At 40.8% G+C, this 14,620-nt stretch overlaps 1 protein-coding gene across 1 annotated transcript; it reads left to right on the top strand.

Annotated features, from left to right (window-relative positions):
* Window positions 1-502: 502 nt before the first annotated feature.
* mpp2a (membrane protein, palmitoylated 2a (MAGUK p55 subfamily member 2)) lies at window positions 503-13,840 on the top strand. Its single transcript, XM_034594305.1, has 14 exons — window positions 503-613; window positions 3,354-3,402; window positions 4,225-4,325; window positions 4,574-4,729; window positions 7,517-7,687; window positions 7,887-7,994; window positions 8,495-8,614; window positions 8,704-8,835; window positions 8,984-9,086; window positions 9,990-10,058; window positions 10,189-10,350; window positions 10,731-10,933; window positions 12,136-12,264; window positions 12,392-13,840. The coding sequence occupies exons 2-14, from the start codon at window positions 3,372-3,374 to the stop codon at window positions 12,566-12,568; spliced, it is 1,662 nt and encodes a 553-aa protein (XP_034450196.1). The 5' UTR covers window positions 503-613; window positions 3,354-3,371; the 3' UTR covers window positions 12,569-13,840.
* The last annotated feature ends 780 nt before the right edge of the window (window positions 13,841-14,620 follow it).

A 14,620-nucleotide genomic window follows, 5' to 3' on the forward strand; every position in this document is an offset into this window, starting at 1 on the left:
TCATCATATTTTGATTGAACCCTCCCTGTTTGTTTAACGTCCATATTTATGAAACTTTAAAAGAATTACAGTCTAAAGCCTAAACCTATCCCTGTTAGCATCATTATTGCACTCCGAATTAATTTACTATACTTGAGAAAACTCAAGAGCCATAATATAATATAATATAATATAATATAATATAATATAATATAATATAATATAATATTGCTTGGGCAGTTCAAATATAACAAAACAATGCCCCTACCAATGTACCGCATTGGTAGATCAAACTTGCAGGAATTAGACCGGAAATAGAATACATTTGCTTTCAAAATTAAATAACGTTTTTGTTTAACTTACAAAGTATTGCCTATGTTGTATCACACACATGTACTGAATATTTAAAGAGTTCCTCAAACACATTTTATATCCATGCAACAATAATAGTAAAGCAGTGAAAATCCATGTAGCTGCCAGAAGGATTTTATTTTTGGACATTTCCCGGAAGACACGTTGGTTTTTCCTCCTCACTTGACGCTGTGGCCGCCGATGACGCTCCAGAGGAACAGACAACAACAATAAGAGCCAGAGGAGCAGAGACCGTGAGAAGCTCGTGTTATTGTGCTGAAAGGTGAGTGAACGACTGTTTATTCAACATGAACATGGCGCCTCTCATTAACAGTCATGTGTCTCACAGTTACTGTTCAGCATCTTCTTCTCTCTTCTTCCCGCTGAGTCTTTATTGTCAGAGCAGCTCCGCTGGGCTGACAAAGGCGCGTGCTCGTGAATGTGTGTGGGATCCATTTAAAAAACAGTGTTACTGTGTTTAAGATGCAGACAAATTGTGTTGTTCAGTTACCATCTTCTCTCTCTCTCTCTCTCTCTCTCTCTCTCTCTCTCTCTCTCTCTCTCTCTCTCTCTGTGCGTGCGTGTGTGTGCGTGTTCATCATGCTTTGTTATATGTGACTCATGAGACTAACCCCTGTGTGTATGTGTGGGAGATAGGGATACAGTCTAGGTAGCTAATGCTTATGATACTAAAGTGGACATTAAACAATGTTAATAAAGACAGAAGCACATGGAACACCTACTGTTCAGCTGATGTAAAAACAAACAACATCCTCCACCCTTCACACAAGCAAACACACAAACTCTATAGACCAGTGGACACAAAGATGATGTCAATGTTCCTGTATTTACTGGATCATTCATTATATTCTTTACATCGTGTTTATTATATTGAAGCAGAAAGCGCCAGAAAGCTTTATTCATGAATCATTACAACAACAACAACAAAAATGTACATTGTGTGTGTGTTCCTGTACTTCTATCTTTGTGAGGACCATTTAAAGCATAGACCCTACAGAGTGAGGACAATTTGACTGGTCCTCACTTTTTATATGGGCTGTTTGAGGGTTAAGACTTAGAAATAGGTTTAGGTTAGGGTAAGGCATTTTGTTTGGATGGTTATGGTTACTGTAAGGGCTAGTGAAAGTATTATGTCAATGAGTGTCCTCACAAAGATAGAAGTAACAATGTGTGTGTGTGTGTGTGTGTGTGTGTGTGTGTGTGCGTGTGCGTGTGAGTGTGTACACCTGGGTCTCTGTCTCTACATACTGCTGCAGCTGAGCAGATGGATGACGGTGGGAGACGTAGGGAGGTGGGGCATTAAGCAGTGGCTGGGCGTGTGAGGTAAAGGGGTGAGGGAGGGGGGGATGTCAACAGAAGGAGAGGAACGGAACATTGGGGGTTGGGGTTGGGGCTGTGAGCAAGGAAGAGCATAAAGGGAGAAAGAGGATGGCGAAGCGTGGGAGAAAGAAAGAAGTGCAAAGAAGTCAAATGTACAAGGAGACACGAGGATGAGGGAAAAAGGGATGGAGGGAGAGAGGGAAGGAAGGAGAGAATGTGAGGAGGAAGTATAGCAGATGGAGCACAGCAGTAGGATATCAGTAATTATGTGCACGTGTGTGTGTGTGTGTGTGTGCGTGCGATGTTTATATAATTCAGGTGAACAAAAACTGAGCAAGCTTTGGTCCTGTCCTCTTCTTTTATCCTACTGTTTCTCAGCACGCCAGTCATCAACAGAAAATGATTTATTTATTTGGCCCCTGTTAGCTGTGACCAATGCAACAATAGTATTAAAAACATTTGCCCATACTTTATGTCTCAGAGGAGTATTTTCCACTTTTTCTTCTTTATATTTATATGATGGACTCAGGCTTTATAATATTCCTATACACTGTCTTCTTGTGTAAAATCTTTCCATTATGTCTTAGTCAGATACAGCTTTACAATATACAGTAGATTCATTTACTAAAAAGTATATGCAGCCATGTAGCAGTTCATATTTCAGCTCCTACAAAATTAAAATACATGTTATGCGGTAGTCTTTAATATTTAATAATATAATGGAGAACAACAGGACACTGACAGAATGATGCTGTACATAATACTCAAGTAAGACTTATGGCCGTCATCCCTCCATCCTCTTCTCCTCTTAGCATGAGCAAGTCCTTACAGCTTTTCTCTCTACGTCATCTTCTCTTCCACTCTTTCTCGCTCTTGCTCTTGCGTGATGTGTTGTGTAATGCCTTCTCCAGCATTAACAGAAATGTGTGTGTGTATGTGTGTGTGTGTAAAACTGAAGGAGAGTAGGTTTCCATGGCAGCCATGAGTTGAAGCGCAGCTTTGCTACAGTGTTACACTAAGACAGTTAAAGCTGCAGAAGTAGATTGGATTTTATAGTTAAAGGGTTGTGAGAGTCTTTGTTCTTCTTTCTCTCTCTCTCTCTCTCCAAAATTGCCATTGTATTGTGTCTTTTGTCATGGTGATATGTAGATTAGTTACCCCCACATGCCCCTGTCCCTCTTTCTCTTGCATTATTTATTTTTTTATATCTGCCAAAATTGTCTCCTGCACTTGGTACTTTGGTATGGTTGTTCAATTCCAGAACAATTGCTGGACGTCCGCCCTTCTTTTGTTACCGTGTGTGTGTGTGTGTGTGTGTGTGTGTGTGTGTGTGTGTGTGTGTGTGTGTGTGTGTGTGTGTGTGTGTGTGTGTGTGTGTGTGTGAGCATGCATATATTTGCTGTAAAGTAATAATGCAATTGGCAAGAAAGCAAATAACCATAAATCCCAAAATCCTGAATGATCTTTTTAACTTCCTTGAGCAATAAGAATAAGATGAACTATTTACATAAATCTCTAATGCCACATTTTGTGCTTCTGGAATTTAAAAACTTAATTCCTTCTGTTTTTGGGACTCATTTTACAAGAGTTTTGCCCCTCATCATTTACTTCATTTTCCCCTCGCTCTCGCTCTCGCTCTCTCTCTCTCTCTCTCTCTCTCTCTCTCTCGCTCTCTCTCTCAGATTGACTGAGGCTCTACCATGCCTGTGGCCTCCACCAGGACAGAGCCTGGTGAGACCAGACCTCCTCATTAGCTCCTATCCCCACATGACTGTCCACTATGTTTTGTTTATTCATGTTTTCCTCTAAAAATGACAATGAGAGTTAGGTACAGCGCTAATGACTATAAACAATAATATTTGAATGCAGACATGTTTTGCAGGACTAGTGGGATATGTGGACATGCAGATATTCGTGTTTTCTTCGCTCAGTAGTGGGTGGCATTTCAAATGGTGAAACAAATTTGTGCTGCTGGTAACCGTTGTCTGTTCAACTTTTTCCTTCTGATACACAAACCACTGCATTATGATTGTTTCAGGGCTGTTTCTTTTTTTAACCGATTCGTCAGCCTCCATCTTTTATCATTGAACACAACACTAGTGAACTCGTTTTGACACTTCACTTCTTTGGCTCCGCCCTGGCTCTTTGCTGTTCTTTACAGATTAAAAAAAACTCACATATAGGACCTACAGTACGTTGCACGCACTCATCCAGGAAGGATGTGTTTCTTGTGTCTGTGGGAGGGAGGGAGCCACAGGAGTGAGCAAGAGAAACAAAAGGCCAAAGCAAATCTTAAATCTAATTAAAGAATCTGACAATTCGTTCTTGATGTTGCAATAGAGTAATTTACTATCGATATCACCAACCCTACCTGTATCTGCAGGACATGAAAACCTGCAGCTCTGTAGTAACAGCCAAAATGGCTCAGTCTCATTTGTCACTGTGTCATTTTCTATGTTTCATTTGTTGCTCCTTGTTTCCTTTTAATGCCCCCCTGACCCTTTCTCTCTCTCCGTGTGTGTGTGTGTGTGTGTGTATATTTGTTTGTTACAGTGCCCCAGGTGCTGGACGTGATGAGTGACAGCACAACCAGCTCGACCACGGCCAATGACCTGGACCTCATCTACCTCAAAGGAATCATGGAGAGCCCTCAGGTGTGGCACATGTACACATACGTAGACAAATACAAAAAGCACAGGGCTTTGTATGTATGTCCTGTCTGTATGTGGGCATGGCTTCTTTGCTTATTGGTGACTCTGCAGTTTGGCAGCCCCCATAGCTACTGTTGGCCTATCTCTGGCACATCTTTCTATCATGAAGTTGTGTCTGTGTGTATCCATGTTTTATATAACTGTGAATATTTATATTTATATATATGTGTGTGTGTGTGTGTGTGTGTTAGGAACACGAGGAAAGCCTGAGGGAGCCACACCTCTCGCCGGTGAGGGAGAACAACGTGGAGCTCCTGCTGGAGATCCTCAGAGATCTGGACCCCTTCACGCACGGTTCGGACACTGCAGCTGAGCTTTCCTGCATACTCACGAAGCCTCATTTCCAGGTGTGGAAGAAGCAAACCTATACCGAGTCACCACAATGTATTACCACAGTGTCAAACGTAGTACGATGACAAAATATCTCCAATTTGCTCTCTGAAACCTTGACTTCATCTGGGTAGTGTCTCTGAAACTGACAATTAAGGGGAGATTTTATACACCTTCTTTTTCAATTAATAATCATGATACGATAAAATGTTTTTTGTAAAGATGAGTCTCATTGAGAGAGATAAAACAGGCTATTCTTTGGTAGATTGTTCCAAAGTGTAGGGGCCCTCACGGCAAAGGTTCTATATCCTTTCGTTTTCAGCGAAATGTTGGAATGGCTAGCAACACTCTACCAGACAATCTCAGACTGCGTCCTGGCTCGTAGGGAGATAAAAGGTCTGAAATATAGGGAGCCAGCCCATGCCTAGCTTTAAAAGTAATTAAAACAATTTTAAAAGCAATCCTAAAATAAACAGGCAGCCAGTGCCAGGATGCTAAAACAGTGGTGATATGGTTACAGTTTTTCGATTGTGTTAAAAGCCGAGCGCCAGCATTCTGGACTAACTGTAGATGGTGGATTAATTTAGGACCACTATAAAGGGAGTTACAGTACCGGAGGTGAGAGGAAATAACGGTGTGAATAGTTTTTTTGGCTATGTTTCTTAAATGATAATGTAGGGTGCGAAGCTCAGGTTTCAGTCAAATACCACACCACACCCAGATTTCTTACTGAGGACTTAGTAAATGGTGCTAGTTCACCAAGGTTTGTAGTGATATCTTCCATGCTGGAGGTGGGACCAAATACAATTACATCGGATTTGGAGAGGTCTAGTTGTAGAAAGTTGTTTGCCATCCAGTGTTTTATTTCAGCAAAGCACTTGTGGAGAGTTGCAATGTTTGATTGGTCATTAGGACTGATGAAATGTGGAGCTGTGTGTCATCAGCGTAGCAGTGAAAGTGGACATTATGTTCGCGGATGATGTTGCCAAGGGGGAGCATATAGATGGAAAATATAATGGGACCTAGGATTGAACCCTGCGGGACACAATGATGAGAAAGAGCCGGTCAAAGTCACTGAGAAACTCTGGTTGGAAAGGTATGAGCTGACCCAGTTTAAGGGCATATGGGTGATTCCTGCCCACCTCTCCAGTCTGTCAGTGAGTATGTGGTGGTCTACAGTATTGAAATTAGAATGGACGAAGTCAGAAGTCAAGGAGCAATTTATAATTGCTAGAATGAAAGGAGCAAGAGTAGGCAAAGTAGGCAAAGTTCAGTAGTCTGGTGGGAACCACACCCAAGGGGCAAGTAGATGGCTTCATCTGCTTAACTATATCACTGAGTTCAGATAGAGTCACTGGTGAAAAAGAGCTAAGGGATGGCATGTAAACTGGTCTAGGATCAGGGGCAGGAAGGCTATGGAGTTGGCTGCTCTCAGTCATGGATCTTTTCCGTAAAGAATATTTAACATTGTTCACAGAGGTCAGGTGATGCATGCAAATGAAAGTTAGGTGGGACTCCCACAATCTAGTCAAGTGTTTGAAAGAGCACTTTAGAGTTTTGGACATTCTGATAGGTCAAGGTAGAAAACCAGTTTGCACGTGCCTCTTTCACTGCAGTGTTTTTTTATCACATCCTTCATGTGCTCATAGTAAACATCCAGTTTGCTGGCTTTCCATATGTGCTCCACTTTACGAACCTCCCTGTTTAGAGAGCAGGTGGTGTCATTAAACCATGGAGGCACATTTGAGACCGATCGGATTCTGGTTCTTGTTGGAGCAACTAAATCCAATGCTGCCAGGCAGAGGTCATTAAATGAATTCAACTGATGTTCAGTGTCAGGTATGAGGGGCAGGACCAAACAGAGTGATGACATCTGTTGTTGGTAGTAATAAGTTCCGTACTATCGAACTACAGGCCATATGATATGAAAAGATTGAGAGTATGGCCCTTTTCATGGGTATAGGCCCAGTGGGGTGTAAAACAAAACAGAGGGATTCTAAGAGGTAAAGATATTCTCCTGCCTGAGTATAATTTGCGCAGGGGGTTAGGGTTATATGTGAATATTAAAATCACCAATAATGCAGATCTGTTCATAATTAGGCAGAAGTATAGTGAGCAGAACTGAGAATTCAGAGAGAAAATTGCCATTGGGTTTGGGGTGCCGGTAGACTAAGAGGAATAAAATAGGAAGATGCTTGTTAACACAAAATGTTGGGCTTTCAAATGAAGCAAATTCCCCGCAGGAGACGGGCTTATAGGAAAACGGTGTATGTTGTATATGACTGCGACTGCCCCGACTCTGCCAGATGGCTGGGGTTTCTGAGCATAAGAGAAGGCTGTAGGGGTTGTTTCATTCAAAGCACTGCATTCCTTTCAATATTGTTAATGAAATCATTGCATATAAATGATTTGTTGTTTAATGACCTTACATTTAAAAGGCAGATTTTTATGGGTACATCTGGGAGATGAGGAGGCAGAGTTTTTAGGGGATTGTAAATTACATTACCAATATTCACTTTTCTGCTAGTGAAGGCCAGAGTAGATTTTTTTGGTTTATTTGCATGTATATATTATAGAGTTATAATGTAATGTTTTTGGGAGGCTGCTTATGTTGTTTAGTTGATGGTGAGTTTGGCCGGTAGGAGGAGCTAGTGGGTGTAGTACTCTGAGGTGCCACACACGAGGAAGACTTTTCTGGGGAGAGTGTGTGGAAAGTAAACAGTCAGTCTCGTGCAGAGGCACTGTTCCGTTGAACTCAACGTGGTAATTGTAATAATAGTTTTTGTCTGTGATCTTTTTGTCAGTCTTTACTGGAGACTCATGATTCAGTGGCATCCCAGGCATGTGATAGCCCACCCCCTAGCCCCTGTGATGGAGTGGATCATGAAGCAGAGGATGGCCACACACACAACCAGCACCCGCCACCTGATGCAGTCCGCATGGTGGGCATACGGAAAGTGGCGGGGGAGCATCTGGTAGGTAACATTAAAGAGTAAACACAGTTGACACAACTGAGTTCATCCAATGATTAGTTGCCCCCTCTCTTCTCCAAGATATACGTCATGTGTAGTTTGTTGTTAGTTACAAGTGTAGGTGCAGATTTTCTTCTTTTTAACCACAGAAATGGATAATTACACAACAATTAATCACATACATACATAAATTGTGTTTCAGGGGGTGACATTCAAGGTGGAGGCTGGTGAGCTGGTGATAGCCCGCATCCTTCATGGTGGTATGATAGACCAGCAAGGACTGCTGCATGTTGGAGATATCATCAAAGAGGTAAGGTTGGCCATTGTAGTCAGGCCCCGATGTTTTCAATCTTTATATTGAGCTAACTTTCTGATGGCCCTAGCTTCGTATTTCGTATTTAGACATCTAACTTTTGGCAAGAACTTCAACAAGTGTATGCTCCAAAATGCCCAACCATTCTTCAATGTCATTTACCCCAAGTAGGATCTATCTCAAACTCTCAGACGATGCTGCAATTATCCTGTCCGTCATGAACAGTTTATCGTGTACTTGCACTTGCACTTGCAGAACTCTTTCAGTAAACCTTATCTTGACCCTTCTATGGTACATAATTTGAGATCATGCCTCAAAGTTCAAAAGTCTGCTTAAAAATAGAGTACCTCATGGCTCTGTCTCGGATCCTCTGGTTTTCTTATCTCTACTTCTTCTAGTTTGTAAACTCCTTGGTAAGCTATAGTTTTCCATTAAAGGTACTGCAAAATGTAATTATTTACATGTCAATCTAGAAACATCTTTGTTCTTACTGCCAGGTGAATGGAAGAGAGGTGGGCCAAGACCCCAGGGTGATCCAGGAGGAACTGCAAGCAGCCAGCGGAAGTGTGGTTCTGAAGATACTGCCCAGCTACCATGAAGCCATACCGCCAAGACAGGTGACATTTACAAACACTAACATGATCATACTGTCAGGTGCATCACTGGCACAAGACACCATGCTGAGACTCCAACTGTGTTTCCCCAGGTGTTCTTTAAATGTCACTATGACTACGACCCGGCCAATGACAACTTAATTCCTTGTAAGGAGGCGGGCCTAAGGTTTGAGACAGGGGACATCCTGCAGATAGTCAATCAGGATGATGTCAATTGGTGGCAGGTGAAGTACAGAAACAGCATGTGTACATAACACTTCATTTTGTGTTGCATGGCGGATTATACATATCAGATTGAAATCCTATGACACCACAAGTATTTGTTTTTATTACAAATATATCAATCACTTTGTGCATGCATGTGCTGCACAGGCCCGTCATGTGGAGGGTGGCAGCACAGGGCTGATTCCCAGTCAGATGCTCGAGGAGAAAAGGAAAGCATTCGTCAAGAGAGATGTGGAACTGGCACCAGCAGGTAACAATAAAGCAATAAATTATGAAAACATGGAAAAAAGAAAGTAGTTATTGACATTTCTTGTAAATCTTCTTGCTGTTTGACACTGCCATCTGATGATGAAAGACCAGATCTAAAAAGTTCATGTCAATTTGAAATGCCCCAAATACCAAATAACCTGAGAATTTTAACAATCCCAAGGCTAATAGATAGTTTTAAATTTCAAAATCACCCAAATAATCCTGCTCTGTTCATGTACTGCAAAACAACAGAAGAACAACAGACAGACAGAACAAGAAATGTGAAGACGGAATATCAAGATGATAGTGGGCTGCGGATGAAGGCAAACCACTGAGATCCAAAATGATAATTGCAAGAATCCATAAATTTGTTCAATGTCATATCAGGGGTTATCAATATCCTCATTCAGAAATATATCACTGAGGAATTATAAGTCACTTAATAATCTAAATAAAGTACTCAATCATCGGCAGATTAAAAAAAAATCTAAGCAAATATCCGAGTTATAGCCTCTGGAGTTTCTGGCCCCCCTAGTATAAAGTCTGCAGAAAGTCTGGAGGAGTCAATGTTTGTGGTGATAAGAGTTAATATGTGATGTCCTGCCTCTGCCTACCTCTCCTGAATCCTGCAGAGGTATTCTCTGCTGTTGTGAATGTGTCTGTGCTGAGAATCTCCTGCTGCGTTGTGCTTGTGTGAAAGGCAAACTGCGGAGAAAGTCCCCATCTCTGGAGTTCTCTAGAGGACATGTCTGAAAATTGCTAGTCACTTTTTTCAAGAAAATTCAAATTAAATGAAGATTAAGTAATAGTTTATGAATGAAGAAGCGGATGCCCCTGATCAGCTAGTGCTAGCATGACTTTAGTACTCTACAGCAACTGATGTGAAGCTGCTTTTATGTGACAGGAAATCTTTGTACTGGTGTTGGAGGGAAGAAGAAGAAGAAGATGATGTACGTGACCACCAAAAATGCAGGTAACAAACCAGCCCTGTAAAATTACATCTGCAGAACCCAGAACTGAAGTTATAGGTTTTTACTTCATATCCCCCACTAGTTCTAACTTGTTTTCCAACTAAAACTTGTTCTTCTCTTTCTTCCTCTCAGAGTTTGACAGACATGAGATATTGCTGTATGAGGAGGTAGCCAAAGTCCCACCTTTTAAGAGGAAAACTCTGATCGTGATTGGTGCCCAGGGTGTGGGGAGGCGGAGACTGAAGAACATGCTTCTACTGAAAGATCCACAGCTCTTTGGTACCACCATCCCATGTATGTAATCTCATGTTTGAAGATTTTTGATCTTTTCCCCCCAGTATGTAACTGAGATAACAGAGCTGTGGTGCTGTTCTCTAGGATTGTTTTTAATTTCTTAGTCAGACAGTTGTATAGTGTGTAGTACCTAGGAGAGTATACCATGACCTCATACCAGAGGGAATTTCCTGGAAAATCTTTCAAGATTTCAAAACTTTCTGTAAAAATATTTCAAAAGCAGCATGTAATTGTTTGAAAGCTGAAACAAACTAATACATACTATCATATATGTGTAAAACTGAATTATTTACACTTCAATAAGTGTAAATAATTTAAAGAAGAAACAAAAGGAGAATGCATGTTTATGCATACATGACTGTGGGTTTGTGTCTGTTCAGATACCTCCAGAAAGCCCCAAAAAGATGAGCGGGAAAGTCGGATGTATGCCTTCACCAGCCGCAGCAAAATGGAAACTGATATCAAGAACGGGCGCTACCTTGAACATGGAGAGTATGACGGCAGCCTCTATGGAATCAAGATCGACTCCATACATGAGGTGGTGGAGGCCGGACGTCTCTGCATTCTGGATGCTAACCCTCAGGTGATATTACACATTCAGCTCTATGATCAAGTCAAGCCAATGGTGTTCAAAATGAATGATTAAATAAGGAGATTGTGTTGCTCACTCTGATTAATACAAATTTGGATCAGTCCTAATAGGATGTAAATGGCTGTCTTGAGGTTCAGTGTGTAGAATGTAGTGACATCTAGTGGTGTAGTTGCATGTTGCAGCTGAATACCCCTCACCTCATCTTCCCCTTCCAAACATGAAAGAGAACCTGTGGTAGACTTCAGTTGTCATAAAATATTAAACGGCGTGTAACACCCGCCAACAATTCTGTGAACTGACAAGGAATGTGTGCCTGTTTGAGAGAGACAGAGAGAATGTGGAAGAGAAGGCATAGAAGGTGGACTTGTTAATGAACAGCCTATATTGCACACAATGTTTCTGTAAGTTATTTATAACTTACTCGCTGCTTAAAAAAATTTTGACCTGCTCTACCCAAAACCCTTGATATTTTCTAATGGGCTGACTCAAACCCATTGGCAGGTGTATAAGGTAATAGCTATTACATTTGTAGAAAATGTTTTACATTTGTGGGATTATTACATTAAAAGCTGCAGATTTGTATTTTGCCTTGCGAATTCTTTATGTTAAAATGTCTTGAGAGAATCCTCTCAAATTTGATGATAGAGTTTACTTAGACTCACTGATCAACTGATTAGATTTGGATGGTCAAAGGTCATGGTGGCTTCCCAAAGCATGTTTTTGGCCTCTTAAACATGATATCTCTGGCCAGACTACAAATTGTGATCAGTTGTCACTTAATCAATTATTAATTAATAAGATTTCAGGTCAAAGGTCACAGTGACCTTATATGTTTCTGGAAAAAGAATGAATAGACTTTACCAGCACTGGTTTGCAGAAAAGCCTCAGAAATTTAGTGCACACAAAGCATTTTAAGTATGTGGCTCTGCATGACATCATACTGGTTTGAAATTGGAATATTTATAGTCAGTTAGATCATCTTGGAGCTGCCCCTAACAGTCAGTCAATTCAGTGAGTTAAGCATCATGGGTCTTTCTCGAGGGCATCTTATATCAGCTGACATTGTAAGACAAAGTGAGTCATTCACTGTCACTTCTCTGGAAACTCTAACCAGTCAGTTGGGCAAAACCCAGCTGTTCTAAAAAAAAAAAACTCAGAGAGATAAAACAGCTTTGTGTGTTCTTGCATTCTAGTCTCTCAAAGTGCTGAGGACCTCTGAGTTCTTACCCTACGTGGTGTTCCTCCAGTCTCCAGACTTCGAGGTGCTCAAGGCAATGAACCAGTCCGCTGTAGATGCAGCAGTTGTTACTAAAACACTGACGGTAAGAAACACTCACCGTATTCTCAAAAACATTAAGTGAAAACATGCTCAGAAAGCAGTGAAGACAGTATAAACTGTAAAAAATTCAATAAGAAAACCAAACTCCTGTTTTCTTTTTGCGATCTCAGGATGAAGAGATGCAGAGGACGTGTGACGAGACTGCTAAAATCCAGACAGCATATGGTCACTTCTTTGAACTCAGCATCGTTAATGACAACCTGGATGAGACCTACCGCACGGTCAAAGCCGCCCTGGAAACGGTGTCCAAAAACCCACAGTGGGTCCCCGTCACCTGGGTGTTCTAGAAAGAGGGGGTGGAGGACAGAGGAGGGGAGGAATGTAAGGAGCAAGAAAGAAAGCAAAGGCACTGAAAATATACCACTGTATAAATAATGGATGTTGTTATTTAGAGTTTCATACATTTCCACAGAGATTAAGTTTGCCCTTAGCGGTAGCTTTGCATGAGAAAACGTTTTTATTACTAAAGCAACAGCTCTGCAAGATAAATTACAGAATATTTTTTTGAAAAAGTGTAGAATAAGACATCCATAGTTACACAGGTTTATATTTTGAGGACAGGAAGGAAGGATGAGAAAAAACGAGGGGTGCAACAAAAGATTGAAGCCCTGAATGTCAGAAATTCACAGATTTTACATACACATCAATCTGTTAGTGTGTGTGTGTGTGTGTGTGTGTGTGTGTGTGTGTGTGTGTGTGTGTGTGCAAGCGTGCATGTGAGTTGGATTTTTTTAATGTTTGTATGTTTTTTAAATGATTTGTGCCATTACTGACGATCATCAGCAGACTGTCATTGTTTACATTTCATGAGAGTTGACAATGCTGATGGTCACACTTGATCGATAAGCTACGATGTCAAATCTACTTTATCAGACAAAACATTGAACCTATACACTCGATTACTTGACTTGACTTTTCAGTAATAAGCAAATCTAACATCAACACAAAAGTAAAACACAGTAAATCCAACACACGCAACACCTGTGTTTTATACTGAACAAATTCAGTGTGATCAGCTGACAACAGCAAGTTAACCTCAGTCATTTCATCCTCTGTCAGTGGTAATGAGTGAAGCTTTGCCTTTCTTGTCTTGTTTTTTGTTTAATGTAGTTACACGTTACACACACACTCACAGGCAAATAGAGGTGGTCAGAAGATGAGCATATTCAATTCAATCACCATCACACAGGATAAAGAAAGGACAAGACGCATCTAAAACCATATTGGGGTTAAATGAGGATATGATGTATTGTCACAACCATGCGTGAGTGTTAAGAATTGAATTATCCAGTAACGGTATAAGCAACGGTTAGGTTTAGGTCTCTGGGTTTAGATTATCTTAAACAATGTCCTAGCTAACTAGACGGCACTACAGCTACATCTAGATCAGTATGTGCAATTCCTTTTTATTTAAACATAGATAATAGTGCCAATTAGCTGACTACAGGTATTTAGTACATGTATTTGAAACCAATGTTTCACAGATGTGCAAAGTGAACGTAATGAATTCACCATTGTCACTCACCAAATGATTATCTCCTCATTGGAGCGCATCACTTGCTGATTAATGTGATGTTTAACTTTAACCCATCCTAATAGTGATTGGCCAGAATCTTTGCTGATGCTCATCATGGCCAAAGTAGGTAATGTGTTACTGATGCACGTATTGAAGTTTGAGCAATGATGCAAAAATGGTGGGTCATGACTTTTCATTCATATTTCTGCTTCACCAAAATGTATTTATTTTCCTGAGCCATTACTTCGTTGTTGTGATGAACTTGTTAAAGGACAAGTGTGTAGGATTTATGTGGATCTATCGTAAAACTAAATATAATATTCTGATTCATATTTTCATTAGTGTATAATCTGAAACTAAAGAATCATTGTGGGTTAGTTATCTTAGAATGAGGCCTTTATATCTTCATAGGGAACAGATCCTCTTTGACAGAGTCAGCCATGTTGCCCTGTAATGTTTTCACAGTAGTCAAGAACAGACAAACCAAATGCTGGCTCTAGAGAGGGCATTTCATGTTCTTACATGACCTGAAGGCTGCCTTAGTTTCACCTACATATTTGGAAGAGAAGGATGGGGGGGGGTCATGGGGTTGCATTCTGCACCCTTACCACTAGATGCCACTAAGTCCTTTACACTGAACCTTTAACTGCACTGCTTTGCCACAGAGAATACCTTTTTTAAGGCTGCACCACAGAGGAGACATGGTTTACACACAGTTATGAGAAATGATCAAATGGTATTAAAATCGTTCTCTTGAATGGTTGCATGACAACGTTTTCCAGTCAGAAACCTTAGCTAATGAGTTTGTGATTGCATTTGTAAG

The sequence above is a fragment of the Hippoglossus hippoglossus genome, chromosome 8 (assembly GCF_009819705.1).
Source record: "Hippoglossus hippoglossus isolate fHipHip1 chromosome 8, fHipHip1.pri, whole genome shotgun sequence".
Lineage (NCBI taxonomy): Eukaryota > Metazoa > Chordata > Actinopteri > Pleuronectiformes > Pleuronectidae > Hippoglossus > Hippoglossus hippoglossus.

What these genes read in the sequence shown, in the direction of transcription:
- mpp2a (XM_034594305.1), top strand. Translation starts at nt 3,372, where the DNA reads ATGCCTGTGGCCTCCACCAGGACAGAGCCTG. An exon ending in TGTGGAACTGGCACCAGCAG is followed by an intron (nt 9,087 to 9,989) that starts GTAACAATAAAG and finishes TTTATGTGACAG; the next exon opens with GAAATCTTTGTACTGGTGTT. An exon ending in TTGTTACTAAAACACTGACG is followed by an intron (nt 12,265 to 12,391) that starts GTAAGAAACACT and finishes TTGCGATCTCAG; the next exon opens with GATGAAGAGATGCAGAGGAC.